Here is a 14,174-nt window from a genome sequence, read left to right as displayed (position 1 = left end):
CGTCTAGATGTGATGGTGCCTTATTTCTTGCTGTGTTACTAGGAGGAAATCACGCCAACTTGCTGGTACAGAAGTACACGGGGAAGCTTCAACCTAAACTAAGACTGAAACATGTCGGAAACCGTGCCGTTTTCTTAAGCTGGTAGAAACCAGAATTAGATGTAATTAAAAATCAAATAAATGTGTTTACATCAAGATAAGTCAGAAATGTAATGAAATGCATTTAATTAAATAATGTGTGAATGGCTCAGAAGGGTGTATGTGAGATACTGCCTGGCCATGTTGGTGGAGACTATCAGGGCCTTCTGAGTTCCTCCTTGAAGAGAGAAGGAAAGAAAAATAAGAAAAAAGCTATCAGGAAGGTTTTCCAAGATGTTGACATGGAGAGCATGAATTATTTCTCAGCCAGCTATGATGAGGCTTACTAGGTTCAGAAGCTCAGGAAAGAAATGGAATTACTGTAATTCTTTGGTGGGGAACCTTATAGTCCCAGTGTTTGAGCAAGGCTGGGACAAGAGGATTGCTTTGAGCTCACAGTCAGCCTGGGCTATGAGGAAGACCCTGCCTCAGGAACGAAACAAACAAGCAAAAACCAGAAGAAGGGAAGGGGAAGGAGAGGAGAGGAGAGGATGGGAGAGGACTGAAGGTAGAGGATAAAGGAAGAGGAGTGATGGAGGAAAGAAGGAAAGTTGACTGGGTCAGAGGGAGGGAAGCAGAGAAATTAAATTGTTTAGTGGAGCAATAATGAATAGGGCTGGGAGTATTGGTTTTAAATTATGCGGCCTCAGATCAAGATACAGAATTGGAGAAGGTTCTGGGTCTGTTGGACATGGCAGAGGGAGGCAGGGGTCCCCTGCTGAGCACAGCGCTAGTACCTTGAGCTGGGCTCCAGCGAGGTTTTGGAGGTGTGAGGCAGGGGGTCCTCGAGCAGGCCGCCCCCAGCTGTGCCTGGCCAGGCAGACCGAGTCCTTCGTTTCTTCTTCTCCTGTTCCTTGCGCTTCCCGGGTTTGCTCTTCTTCTTTTTCCCTGGCGTTTTGAGCGGCTGTTCTTTGTAGGTCTCCACTTTGTTGGTTTCCTGAGTTAGGTATCTGCCCTCGTCGTCTGACCCGAATCGCATGGGGTGGTTTTTGGTGTTGGGAGCGGGCTTGGAGTTGGGGGACACCTCCGAGGTAGCTCTGATTTCGGCTGTGTGGATCTCTGCTATCAGGTGGTGGAGGAAGAAGCGGCGGCGCAAGTCTTGGATGGACTTGCCTTTGTCATGCAGCAGCTGATGCTCTGACACCGCGCGTTTGCTGTCAGGAGAGAAGGCAGCGTCAGCAGAGGCCGCTGCAGGGATTCGGGGGAGCAGTTGGCTTGTAGAGCAGGGAGGGGAGCTAGGAAGGGGAGACCTAGGAGCCAGTCCCCAAGTCTCGCCATGGTGGGAACAGGAGCATTCTGTATAAATGGGGGGCATCTGTGTAAGCAAAGGGGTCATCGAATTCAGCTGCCATGCCTGCTGTAAACACAGTGATTCTGTTACGCTCGGCATAGAAATGAGGCTCGGTCACAAAGCCCCTGCCCGGCATGTGCAAGGCCCTGGGTTCAGTTTTCAGCACCGAAAATATGTAATAAAGAATAGAATAAAAAGTTGTTCTGAGGTATTGCTGCAGAAAATCTAACCAGGAGATGGACCCTAACTACAAGCACCTCATCACACTCCCCAGAATTCTGTTGGAGAAACAAAGCCAGGTTTCCAGCTCCCTGCTTTTCTGAGGTAGATCCCATCCCAGGAAATACAAATGAAGTTGCTCTGAGTGAGCACCCTCCAAGTTTACACACGCACGTGCACACTGTAAGACCATGATAACACAAACAGGTGAACAGCAAGTGTGAGAGTAAGAGACAAGAAAGGCTGAGGGAAGACGGAATAGGAAGGTTGTCTAGGGAACCACGGGGCCAAGATGCAAAGGAACCTGTATGTGAAGGTCAAGGAAAAGGGGGCACGATAGAGAAGTTTTCCCCTAAAGGGGTGTCAGGAGGTCTATTCTACACTCTGTCTCAATGAGATCCCCTATTCCTTTGGCACTTCAATGTTTTCTTTCTTTCTTTTGTTTTTTTGTTTTTCGAGACAGGGGTTCTCTTGTGTAGCTTTGCGCCTTTCCTGGAACTCACTTGGTAGCCCAGGCTGGCCTCGAACTCACAGAGATCCGCCTGCCTCTGCCTCCCGAGTGCTGGGATTAAAGGCATGTGCCACCACCGCCCGGCAACAATGTTTTCTTTTTAATTAAAAATCTCAGGGGCTCAGTATTATGGGGGAACACCTATAATTCCAGTGCTTGGGAAGCTGAGCCAGGGGGATTGCCTTGAGTTTGAGGCCATCTGCATTTTAGGATGACACACATTCCTCCGGTCACACCAGCCAACAGGTTTGCTTCAGCTTGCACATTCTTCTTTCCTCCATTCCTTCTTTCCCTTCCTTCCTTCCTTCCTTCCTTCCTTCCTTCCTTCCTTCCTTCCTCCCTCCCTCCCTCCCTCCCTCCCTCCCTCCCTCCCTCCCTTCCTTCCTTCCTTCCTTTTTTTTTTCCTTTTGAGGCAGGTTCTTACTATGTAGTCAGGCTGCCTTGGAACTCTCTATGGATCCCAGGCTGGGCTTATATCCCTCTTTAGCCTCCTGGGTGCTGGGATCATAGGTGTGCACCACCATCTAAAGCTTTTAATTAAGCTTTGGACCAAACCCCGGTCTTTGCCAGTGGACCAGCTGTCTGAAATGGCTTCTCTTTAGAAGTATCTGAGTGTATTTTGCAGGCCCACTTCATAATCATTCTTACTTTACTCCCATAAGAGTGTTTGGGGCCTTTCTGCCTTTTTAATAGAACTTCACCAACCCCTAGAGATAATAATAAACAGCTTCATTAGGCCTGTTTTAAAGATGGGAAAGATGAGGTGTGGAGAGAAGATGACTTTTTCCAGTCCACATAAGGAACGCCACAAAGCAGGATTCTGATTCTTGAAAGTCAAGACTGTCTTTTTAATGCCCCCAACACTTTCCCAAGCTCAAGCAAGGCCAAAGCAAGCACCACAGAGTGGTAACAAGAAGTGTGAGGCACAGCATATAAGCCCCTGACAATGGGCTGACCACATGGAAACGTATCATAATCCTCGAAGACCAACTCAACCAAAAGCCATTTCCATCACCAAAATAAGGAGGTAGGATTCTCAGAGCTTGGCTTATTGTGGGGTTGGGGTGGGGTCTTCCTTGTAGTATTTTGGTATGGGGACTGACTTTAAGCCATATAGCTTGTTAAAAAAAAAAAAGACATGACTTCATGGAAAGGAATTTAACAGGAGCCTGGTTTAAATGAGGCATGACGAGGCTCTCTTCCTTTCTGAAGGTGCCACATGTGAATAGATTAAAATATCTTACTCTGGTAACAGTTAGTAATCTGGAAACTTTTAATAGGCTACAAATTTGAGGTTTGGGTACAATGTATTTATATCCTCTAATAACATTTTTAAAGGACAGGATTGCTCTAATGACGCTGGGCACTTTGGTGTCTTTTACAAAAGGTTACATTAAAAAGAAACTTCTGCTGATAATTGATCATGGTAGGGACTTTTATTTCTTCCCCAATTCCTGGCTGTTGTCATTCTCTTGTTCAAGCTCACTGCACAGCTCAATTCTATCTGAACTTGGAGCCAAACCTTTAGTGGTTGATCTGTTTGAATCAAGTCCCCGTTGCCCCTGCCTCTGAGACTGGCACGGGCATCCGTCAGCTTGGCCAGCCTGGCGACCATGAATCATAGCACCTTCACAACTCAACTGTACTTCCCCCGGATGGATCTCATGGGAAATGCAACAGTAGTTTATCCCTGTGTTTTATAAAACTCAAATAGTATGGTATTTGGTACCTCTCCCATGAGATGCAAGGCCCTTATCTTCTTTTGAGAAGATATTGCTAGCATAGTAGAAAACACTTTAAAACATTTTTCTGGTGTGTATTTCTGCTACATTGCTGAGAATGGCCCCGAACCCCGATCTTTCTGCTCCTTCCTCTGCAGTGCTGTGATCATAAGGTACACCACCATGCCTAGTTTACATGATGCGGGGGACTGAACCCAGGGACTCACGCATATGAGGCACGCACTCTGTTATCTGAGCCACCCTCCCCCCTAGAAAACACAAATTTTCTTAGATACAAATCTTACACACAGTTAGATAAACTACTTAATCTCTTAAATGCAACTACCTTTGAAATACTGTGGTCACACACACCTGCCTGGGAAATCAGAGGGGTGGGAGAACACAGCAATATCTTTATCATCAATGGGAAATAAGATCCATGGAAAGATCTACTTCCAAAATAAAAGATGACAAGGATAATTGACATGAACAAACAGTATAGATCTTGGTTGTGTGGAATAAATTAAGGGGTTTTCAATGTAGATAACTCTGAAACACGTTAGCTGCCAATATGACATCAACCATTATCTGTTACTCATAAAGTCTGTAAACATTTCATATAGCACAGTGGCTCACACGGATCTTATTACAGACCTAAGAAAAATAAGCACATTATGCTTTATCATCTTCTTTGATTATTGTTTTAAAAAAAACCAAAAATTTGGGCAAAATGTTTAACAGAGATAACTTGGACTTTAGTCAAAACATAGCTGTTCTGATAGAAAGGGGGTTTCCGATGAGGGAAATGAAGTGTCTAAGGAACTGTCAAGGAATGGGAACAGCAGTCATGGAAATTTCTCTCCCGAAGCAGCTTGAGGGCACTGATGTGAAGATTGGGGGATGTTCAAGGGTCTGAGAAAGTTCTGTGGTCCACAGAGGACACAGAGTGAGGGTGTTAGAGTGAGTGTGACTCACAATGCTTCCTTCCAACCCTATGACTCAGTAGAAAGTTATGCCTTCATTACGTGGAGTAGACCCAATCTGGCCCAAGTAAGACAGCCAAGGATGCCTCAGGCTCCTCCATCTCCAGGGTTCCCTTGCTCTACCAAACATGGAGGAACCACTAGCCACTGTGTTCATCCACACAGCAGCAACCATTCACCCTAACTTACCAGTTGCCAACTTGATCATGAACTAATCATTAATATTCACCTTTAAACAGCTTAAGAGGCACACTTATGATAGTCTTTTTTCTCCAAAAAGGTACAACTCTCTAGCTTTAAAAAAAATCAATACATCTTCAATAGTGTCCCTAAAATTGGGTATTGATATGGTTTGATGGTAAGTTAAAATTTTCTTTCAAGGAGCTAGCCTGATCTTGGGAAGAGTAGGTAAATGTTTTGTTCAGCACACAGAATATACTGTTGCTTGGCAGCCATGCAAAAAATAATGAGTTTTTTTTTTTAACTCCATTTGGCTGTGATGATTTAACAAAAAAATTTCATTTGCCAATGATTTCAACTTCCTTGAAAAACCTCAGTTGTGATGTGATGAGCTATTAGCCATTAGGTATATGAATGTCTCGTAGTTTTATAACAATAGCTAAGTGTGAGCGTTTAACTACAATATTATATTTCACCTACAAAAAGAATAGAGCGGAGTGCCCGGCTGCCAAATTGTCTCTGATGGGTAGGTTTGTAAGGTGCAACAAAGAAAGAGTTAAAAATAGCTGTAAGGACAGCTTAGTGCTATTTTTATTCTGTCATTGTGGACTCAAGCATGGCTCATTTGCTCTTTCTCAAAAGAGAAAATAGGTATTAAGCAACTTTAAAGAAAAAGTTGGCTCTGTTCCAAGACAGAAATTCTTAGCCAAATAAATACAGTATGTAAGTGTGCTTTTTTTTTTTTTTAAATCCAGTTCATCTGTATTTATATTTGGATGTTAGGTAATTGAATTTCACACAAGTCTAAAAATGAGTGAAAAGTTTGAAGACAATTTTCAGAAACAGCCAACAGAACCCTCACTCTTGGGACACAATACTGCTTTATCTCCAGTACAATGTTCTACACAACTCGCCTTAGGAGATTCATAATAGATTTTCATTTCAGTGCCAAGATCCAGACATGTCTAAAGTAATTTCATTTAAAGATTTTTCTGCCGAACTAATAAGAATAGACCAAGAGCAGGCGCAGAACAGTTGCCTTTTTGTACACCCTCGGGAATTTACAAGAAGCACCAAGAACTCGCCTGTAAATATTAGGTAGATATTGCTATTTCTATTGTGAGGCAAGCAAGTCCTCCTTAATGCCTTCTCCAGAGTCAAACTCTGCTCAGTTCTTAAACCTTATGGTTTCCCCATCCTGAACACGGAGTCTGCTGCTCAGAGAGCAGCCCAAAGATGATGTTATATATACACAGCGATGAACTGCTATGCCCAAAATACTTTCAAGACAGAAGAATACTCAAACACACCTTTAACTTACCAAACACTGTAGTGATATTTTGCTGGTGTACTTGGCTATATGCTTATCTCAAAGTCAAAATCACTCTTCTTAAAAAAAAAAAATCACCAACTGAGAATGTTCAAATACAAGCTTTCAGTCCATAATGCAAATATTTCAACTCTGGATTAAAGAACCGTTAGTGATAATTCCAGGAAAAAGAAAGTTTCCACGCCTAAAGTCCTTTTTGGAGGCAAGCACAGCCGCCTTCCTGAATGATATCAATACTAAAGTTGGAAGTTTGCCACTGAAAAGTTGCTACTACTAAATTATATAATATGATTTGTTATGTAACGCAGTCCTGTTTTATATGCTTAAAATTATGTCATTCATAATAAAACACAAGGTTTTTGCTTTCCACACACAAGCTGCCACCCACATTTAGACTTGTCCACGCGCGCGCATACACAAGCACACAAATGGCTTCGCTCTGGAATCCCTCGGCTTTCTGCTGAGTTTCAGAACCTCCCTGGCCGGTAAATAACCTTGATGGTTCCCTGCAGGCAGAGATCTTGCGGACAGAGAGATTCAGGGAAAGGCTCCCTCTTAAGGAAAGGTACATCAAACTTGTCTCTTGCCTGCCTGTCTAGGTGTTTCACTAGCTCTCCAAACAACTCTTCCTAGGCTCAGCCTCATGGTGGCAGGTACCGGGGGTGACTGTGACTGTATCTAACTCAGGCTGGGAGCGTCAGGGACGGCTCCAAGCCCTGGGCATCAGCATGGCTCCAGCCTGGCCACCTCTGGCACTGGCCTTCCCCACCCTGCGCCCCGGGAGGACTGGGTACTTACAGTCTGCGGCTGAGCCCCTCCACAGAGCGCCCACAGGAGGGTACGGAGTAGCTGAGCAGGAATACCAGGACGCTCCACTGCTGAACCAGCCTCCGCAGCATCGTGCCGCTCACTGGCCCTGGGACCTGCAAGAATGGAACCTGAGAGTCAGTCCTGGCTCTCCATCTCTTCCTCACACTGCCCCGCTCCCTCTTCTCGAAGCTCGTGGCTCCCCAACAGCCACTCCAACGTCGAGAGCATCTCACAAGTTACAAGAAAAAAGAAAACAAGAACAAGAAAAAGAAAGAAAAAAAGAAGAAAGAAAGAAAGAGAGAGAGAAAGAAAGAAAAAAGTTTCTCTGAAGCCCCTGAGCACTTACTTCTGTAGGAATCAGCGCCTCCAACTGTGCCTCTCCCAAACCACACAGGCAAAAAGGGACCCGGAGAGGGGAAAAAGCAACCGGAGAGCTTCCTCTGAAAGAAGAGCGAAACCCTGAGCGTTTTACATAGGCGTCGGGGATGCGTGGCGCTTTGCCGTGGCTCCCATAGCAATGTCTAATTAGTCTTGGCGGCAGCGGTCTGGGGTTCTTGGGGCAGGGCAAACCCCTTCCTCAAATGCGAGTGTCCCGTGGGAGTCAGCTGCCCTGCGACCGGGGCCTCTGGGTGCACAGCCACTTGCGGGAGAGCGCGTATATATACATAACTGTCGGTCTACCTCCTCCGGTGGGCTGGTTGCTTCCGGAAAGTTGATTCCACAACGCCCTTGAACAAGTTGCAGGCGCGCGTGTCGTGGATGCGAGGGCCAGGTGGCCGCGAGGGCGGGTTCCGGCGGCGGGGCGGAGCGGCCCAGCTGGGGCGGCGCAGGTTGGAGAGGAGCTGTGAGCCCAGCCCGAAAAGGTTCACACGCTCTGGGGCCAACCTGCTGAGAAATGAGCTAGTCGCAAAGAGGTGGCGCCCGAGGAACGCGCGCCGGCGGAGCAAGGGCGAACTGGCCGGCGGGGGCGGGGAACACAGGGGAGCCCGAGCCACCGAGCCCCACCCCAGCCCCAGCCCCGCGTGGGCCGATCTGAAGCTTTCCTCCTCGTGACCCCGCCTGCCGCCGCCGGAGTTGCAGGTCCAGGAACCCTGGTCGCCAAGGGCGGGTAAAAAGGGAGACCCGGTGGCCAGAGAATCCCAGGAGTCCCAAGCTCGCCTGCAAGCTCGCTCTCTTGCAAGCCAGCATTCCTGCCTAGCCTGGCCTTCTCCTGGGGAGGGGACCATCGCTAGCATCCAGGAGAGCAAAAGCGATTTATGGACTTGCTGTTTGGGAAAGTCTGGGGACATCACATCTGGAGCGGGTCCAAGTAAGAGTGCATGGGCAAGGATGAAGACCCACTTTGGAATAGCAGAGCAGAGGACGGGAGCAAAGGCGGAGTCCTTCTTACCCACCCTTCCTCTGATAACCTATTCTATGCAGCTGTAGGTTCACTGGGCAACCCTACCCAGTTGCTTCAGCCTCTCAGTTCTGCTGGGCTGGGGAGAAAGCTGTGAGTTACTGGGTCTTATCACATAGCAAAGGGTCCAGCGATGTGGGTGTGGATACCGGTTCCCCCAGGTCCTAGATCCTGCAGAAATGAATATGAGAGCCACTAGACAGCCCGGCTAGTAGGTTTCATCTGTCCCTCTAGGAAGCTAGTGTGATTCAGACTTTAAGATTATGGGAGCCTGACCATTGTCAGGCCTGGGCTGTACCCCTGATGCTCTACAGACTTCTAGGGTGGGGGAAGTCTGGACTTCTCATCCATTCCTCCCCTGAGGCACTGCTGCAGGCCAGCAGTTAAGGCTTTCAGCTGTCTTGGGTGGGGTCCCCTCTCATCAGAAGCTCTTGTCTCCCTCCCTTGATTCCTTTAAACTTCATACTTGTGGGGGAAAAAAAAACTGGCTTCCTCCTACCTTAAAAAGAAAACTGGGAATTTCCAGAACTTCCTTTAAGTGGTTAAGAATTTGTAACTGTTAGACCTGTTTGCATGGCATGAACAGACAACCTTTGAACCTGCAACACTTTGTGATAGTCCCCTCCCACAACGATGCTGGAGCCCTAGTTGTGAGAGCTGAAGTGGTGAGCTCTGTGAGAGGAAAAGAAGGGACTCACAAGTGAGCTATTCTGTTGATGTTCTCGAGCCTCCTTTAACACTAAAATGATAATATTTGCTGCCACACCAAGAAAAAAAAAAACCCAAAGGTACTTTTTGCCAAGTCTCAAATTACTCTGACTTTAAAAAAAAATTATCCTCCCTCAATAAAAGGTTGAAACAAAAACTAGATTCAAAATACTAAGTGGCTTATGTTGTGCATGCATCCTGCATGCGGGCAGCACACTGTGAGCTAAAGACTGAACTCTACACTGCTTTCTGTTGCTTTTTTCTAATTAGACAAAGCTGACCCTCTCCCTCCCTCCCTCCTCTCTCTACTCCTTCACCCACTCACTTTTTTTTAAATGAAAAAACATCATCCATTTTTAAAGAATTTCCTCTTCTCCACACACAAAGAAGAAACTAAAGAGAAAACCCAGGCACAGGACAAATAAGTGGCGTTATCTCCTCAGACTCCCAACACTTCCTCATGGTGTATGGCTTCACCTTTCCCTGGAGTTACAACCTCCTCTAAGTTCTGGCCAAAGAAGGGAGAGCTTGTCAGTCTCTTTTAGAAATATTTGTTCTGTAATGAATTACAAACTTCCTGTGAGTGGTCTTTCCAGTTATTAGAAAGCAGGCCCTGCCTCCAGGTGGCCCTTGTTCATTTTTTGCTGAAGTCTTTGAACTGAATTTGCATTTCTTGAGTGAATCCCCCGCAGCATCTACCCAAACCCTAATTCTTTGCCTTGGCTGCAAAGGGTGTTTTCTGACATCACAGTCTAACTCCTGTGTTAGGACAGGAGACGGTAAGGAAGCATGGTGGGAGCCCCACCTGCAGGCTTATGAACAGGACACTTGCCTGACCAGGTGAGAGGAAGGCTTCCTGTTACAGAAATGCACAGTGGTGAACAGAAAGGCCTGTCCCTGTGGGTTCACACTTAGGGGAACACCCAGCTCAAGCAGTCTCTAGGCTTCCCTTCCTATCCCCAATGATAGCTTTCCAAACCTAGCTCTGAAAGAAGGGCCCCGCACCCCTAAAGTTCATGCTCATCACCAGTTAATAGGTATTACCTGCATGTTTTCTCTTTGGAAAGAAACAAACAGAAAACTCAAAGTTGTCTTTGTTCTCTGTTTTTACTCTCTACTTTCCTTTTGGGGTTGAACAATAAGCAAAGAAATAAACATTAGATTTACCAGTATGAGCCGAGCACTCGGATTTAGGATTAGCAGCCAGGTCTCACATCTGTCTGCCCGTAGCTCCATAAAACAAACAAACACACGTCCTTTCTTCCCTTTGGCCACTTTGCTATTGATAAAGAGAAGTTACCACTTCAGTAGGGTCTCATTTGCTTCCAAGGGGTCACAGCTCTGTTGATAGAGCTCAGCGAGGAGGAGGCTAGAGTCAGTTGACCTCAAGGTAGCCAAAGGGGAAAGGAATATGAGGTTTCCATCCATAGGGGATGAAAGAACTTTCTCATGATCAGTTTGTAGTTAAGTGAGGATGGGACTCTGCTAATACCTGGAAGGCTGCTCCAGGAAGGGGCTGAGCAGTTCTCCAGGCTGCTGGGGTCCTCTTGTTGTTAGAAAAGTGGACCCCACCTGGACAACACTCTGTTTTCTCCAAATACAAGAGACACTTATTCATCCAGACACACTCCCGGTGGAGCCCAAGATGATGATGTAAAGGTCTTAGGAAAATGGGTTCCCAAGGTTTCACACTTGTGTACCTTCATACCCCTGGCTAGCAAGACATATCTGAGGAATAAGGAGAGGGGAGAAGAGGAGGGAGGGAGGGAGGAGAGAGACAGAGACAGAGACAGAGACAGAGACAGAGGCAGAGAGAAAGGGCATCATTTGGGCTGCTGCTCACTGGAAACCCTTTGCTGACTTAAGTCCTTGGCTCCCCTGAGCTGACAGCTCTGGGCTTGCACGTGACCACAAAGAAGCTTCGAAGACGCCCCTGTTCAAAGGACAACCCACAGCCAGACCATACCTTGCCACGCCATAGAAACTTCTAGCCATGTCCCACTTGCATGTGAACCTGGTGGCCCAACTGGGCTGCCTAGAGGGCATCACCCCCAGGGTGATGCTAGGACCTTAGAAACATTTATTCCTCCAACCCCATTCTCTGCCCTAGTCCCCTGATAAAACAGGTCAACTTACAGTCCCTCCTCAGGCAGGAAGACTTCCAGATATGGGCATGTAGGTGAGGCCTTACATCTGTTTTGCTTTTAGCTGCTGGTTGTATGGCTCTGGGGCCTGCCTGCTTTTTCTGGAATGTTTGTCAGAACTAAGGCCACAATAGAGCATGGCCTTCTCTTTGGCTTCTGGCTTTGTGGGCACACATAGCAAGAAGAAGCCAAGTACCCTGAGGTGCAGGGTGTGGGGAGGCGGGGTGGGGGTGGGGAGGCAGGGGTTGGGGTGGAGGTGGGGGAGGCCAGGGGAGTGGTGGTGTTGCAGCAGCAGAATAGCAGCATGCTCACATCCCTGTTTCTAGGGAAGAGGCAAGCTTGGCTTTCAGGACTGAAAGAAAGACTGTGTATAGGGCTGGGTCCTCTTGCCTTTTTTACCTAAGGTTCCTGGGCTTGCTTAGTCGTCCCTCCTAAGCTTCTAGACTCCCTATGGCCAAAGTTTTGCTGACAGCAAAAGAACTGAGGCATTCTGTCTTGCAAAGGGGTGGGGAATGCTGGGTGTCTGGTGGTGCCACAGCCAGAGTCCACTAGCCTAATGCATGATGGCCCTCTGTTCTTGCCAGAGTAGACATGGGGAACCGTGTGACCCAGGGGCAGGGGCTCAGGTTATTCTCCAAATCCTCTGAGCTGGGCTGTCTTGTTCCAGGTTAGAAGTGTGATAAACCCCAGGGAGATGGTGAGGATAAATTCCTGATAGGTTGGGGCTGAGAAAAGGGTGGGTGGGATGCTCCTCTCTCCCAGCCCAGGGGCTCCTTCCTGCTACCCTCCCCAACTCCTTAAAGCTCACCATTGCCAGAGGTCCAACGCTGCCTGCTTTATGTCATTTAACACACACCGTGGAGCCAAGGTGAAGCTGAGGGGCTGTGAGGGAGAGTAGAGGAAATGAAGAAGTAGCTCCTGAAAAGATCACATCGCAGGCAACGAGAGGCTTCTTCAGTCCTGCAGCCTGCTCCATTCGCATGCCACTTGTCTTGCGGTGATCACAGAGGGGTGCAGAGCGTGGAATACTTTTGGGTGGATCCCTTGATGTTAGTGAGTTGTACAAAGCTGGCTGGGGCAGCAGTGAGCTGTCCATGGTGGTTAGGACGCCTTGACGTGCGTGTGGGCGATCGCAGCCAGCCCTGAGCCCTGGAGCACGGCTTGGAATACTGCCAGCACCTGCGTTGGCTGCATGTGTGGTTGCCTATGCACAGCTTCTGCGAGATTGTTCACTCAGACACCATTCCTAGGGCACATGGTCAAACTTCTTCAGCCCAAATTTTGGAGTATCTGTCCAGCTCCTCCCTGAAGCTGACTGCTCCCTGCCTCCCAGGCAGCAGCACCTCACAATCTCTAGGCAACCTTGGCTACCTTAGCACCCTCTCTCTCTTCTCTGATCCACCCTCAGCTGGAAAATGAGACATATCAATGATCTTGCCATATGTGGGAAGCACCCACTACCTGATCATTGCATTTATGCTGTGTGGTTTGTCCACAACTCTCCCTTTTAGAGGGGTGGAAACTGAGTCCTAGAGCTGGTTAAATAGCTCTGAGATTTCAGCCCAGTCATTTCCTGGGGATGGTGGATGGTGTAGGCATTGCTGACCAGAGTGTCATTTTCCTCAGTCATCAGAGTCTCCAAGGCATGTAACGGAGATTGGTCTGTTCTGCACTGTGTTCCAAGGGACTCTTAAGTCAAACCTGAATTAAGTTCTTATAAATGATAAGGCAAAGAACATTTTGACTTTTAAATTATTGTCACATCTCACTTTTTGACTTCTTTTTCCTTGCTATTGAAGATTCATTTCCATTTGAATAATAATTGCAAACAAAAGCTATTGTAGATACTGGTGACTCATATTTATATTCTGTACTTTTATCTATAGACTATAGATATGAGCATCCAGTTCATAAAAGACCTTCCATATGAGACAGGAGCTCAGAACACATATTTTAATACTTTTATCCCCTTTCTAGTCAGGATATGGGGGCCAGTGAGATGGTCCAGTGGCTAAAAGTGCCTGCTGCCACCCTGAGGACCTGAGTTCCATCTCCTAGATCTAGTAGTAAGTACAAAGTGAAAACAGCATGGCATTTTATTATTGTTTTGCAATTTAGAAGATTGATTTTCTTCCAGGAATTTTACTTTTTAAAGTCTCTGTGAGCATTTGTATATGTGTGTATATACATCTCTGTCTGTGTGAGTGCAGGAATGTGTGTGGTCAGAGCAGTCCATTGCTGCTCCCCACCTTCTACCTTGCTTGACACAGGACCTTGTTGGTTGCCCTCCTGCTGTACACACTGCACTAGCTGGCCTAGAACTTCTGGGGATTTTCCTGTCTGCATCCCAATCTTGCCGCAGAGCCTTGGGATTGCAGAATTGCGCTGGCAGGACCAGCTTTCCATGGGTTCTGAGGATTCAGGCTTGGGTTCTCATCCTTACACAGCAAGTGGTTTGCTTACGGAGCCATCTCTCCAGTTTGAATTCTTTTTTTTTTTTCTATGTACATGTGCACACAGGAACACCACTCATCTCCTTAGAGGCAAGATCAGTGGGATGATCAAGCACACCCACCACGCTTGGCTTTTATGTGAGTCCCGGGGATCAAACTCAGGCACCCATGTTTGCAAGACCCACATTTTACAGACTGAGCCAAGCCTCCAGCCCCTGCTCTGTAAATTCTTTGGCACTTTCCCTAATGAGAATCTTCACCTTTCTTTCTATGAAAGAAGATTTAAT

At 47.1% G+C, this 14,174-nt stretch overlaps 1 protein-coding gene across 1 annotated transcript in view; it reads right to left on the bottom strand.

The window, feature by feature from the left end:
- The window catches only part of Pthlh (parathyroid hormone like hormone), an 11,893-nt gene extending 3,830 nt beyond the window's left edge, over nt 1-8,063 (bottom strand). Inside the window, exons 1-4 of the mRNA XM_028891669.2 lie at nt 7,865-8,063; nt 7,530-7,623; nt 7,172-7,296; nt 876-1,292 (exon numbers count right to left, since the gene is read on the bottom strand). Coding sequence (XP_028747502.1) covers nt 876-1,292; nt 7,172-7,272 — 518 coding nt within the window. The 5' untranslated portion in view covers nt 7,273-7,296; nt 7,530-7,623; nt 7,865-8,063. The remainder of the gene's footprint in view (nt 1-875; nt 1,293-7,171; nt 7,297-7,529; nt 7,624-7,864) is intronic.
- Nucleotides 8,064-14,174: the final 6,111 nt, after the last annotated feature.

This window comes from Peromyscus leucopus, chromosome 3, assembly GCF_004664715.2.
Source record: "Peromyscus leucopus breed LL Stock chromosome 3, UCI_PerLeu_2.1, whole genome shotgun sequence".
Classification (NCBI taxonomy): Eukaryota; Metazoa; Chordata; class Mammalia; order Rodentia; family Cricetidae; genus Peromyscus; species Peromyscus leucopus.
The sequence above is the reverse complement of the archived record's forward strand: the minus strand, read 5'-3'. Positions and strand labels throughout refer to the sequence as shown.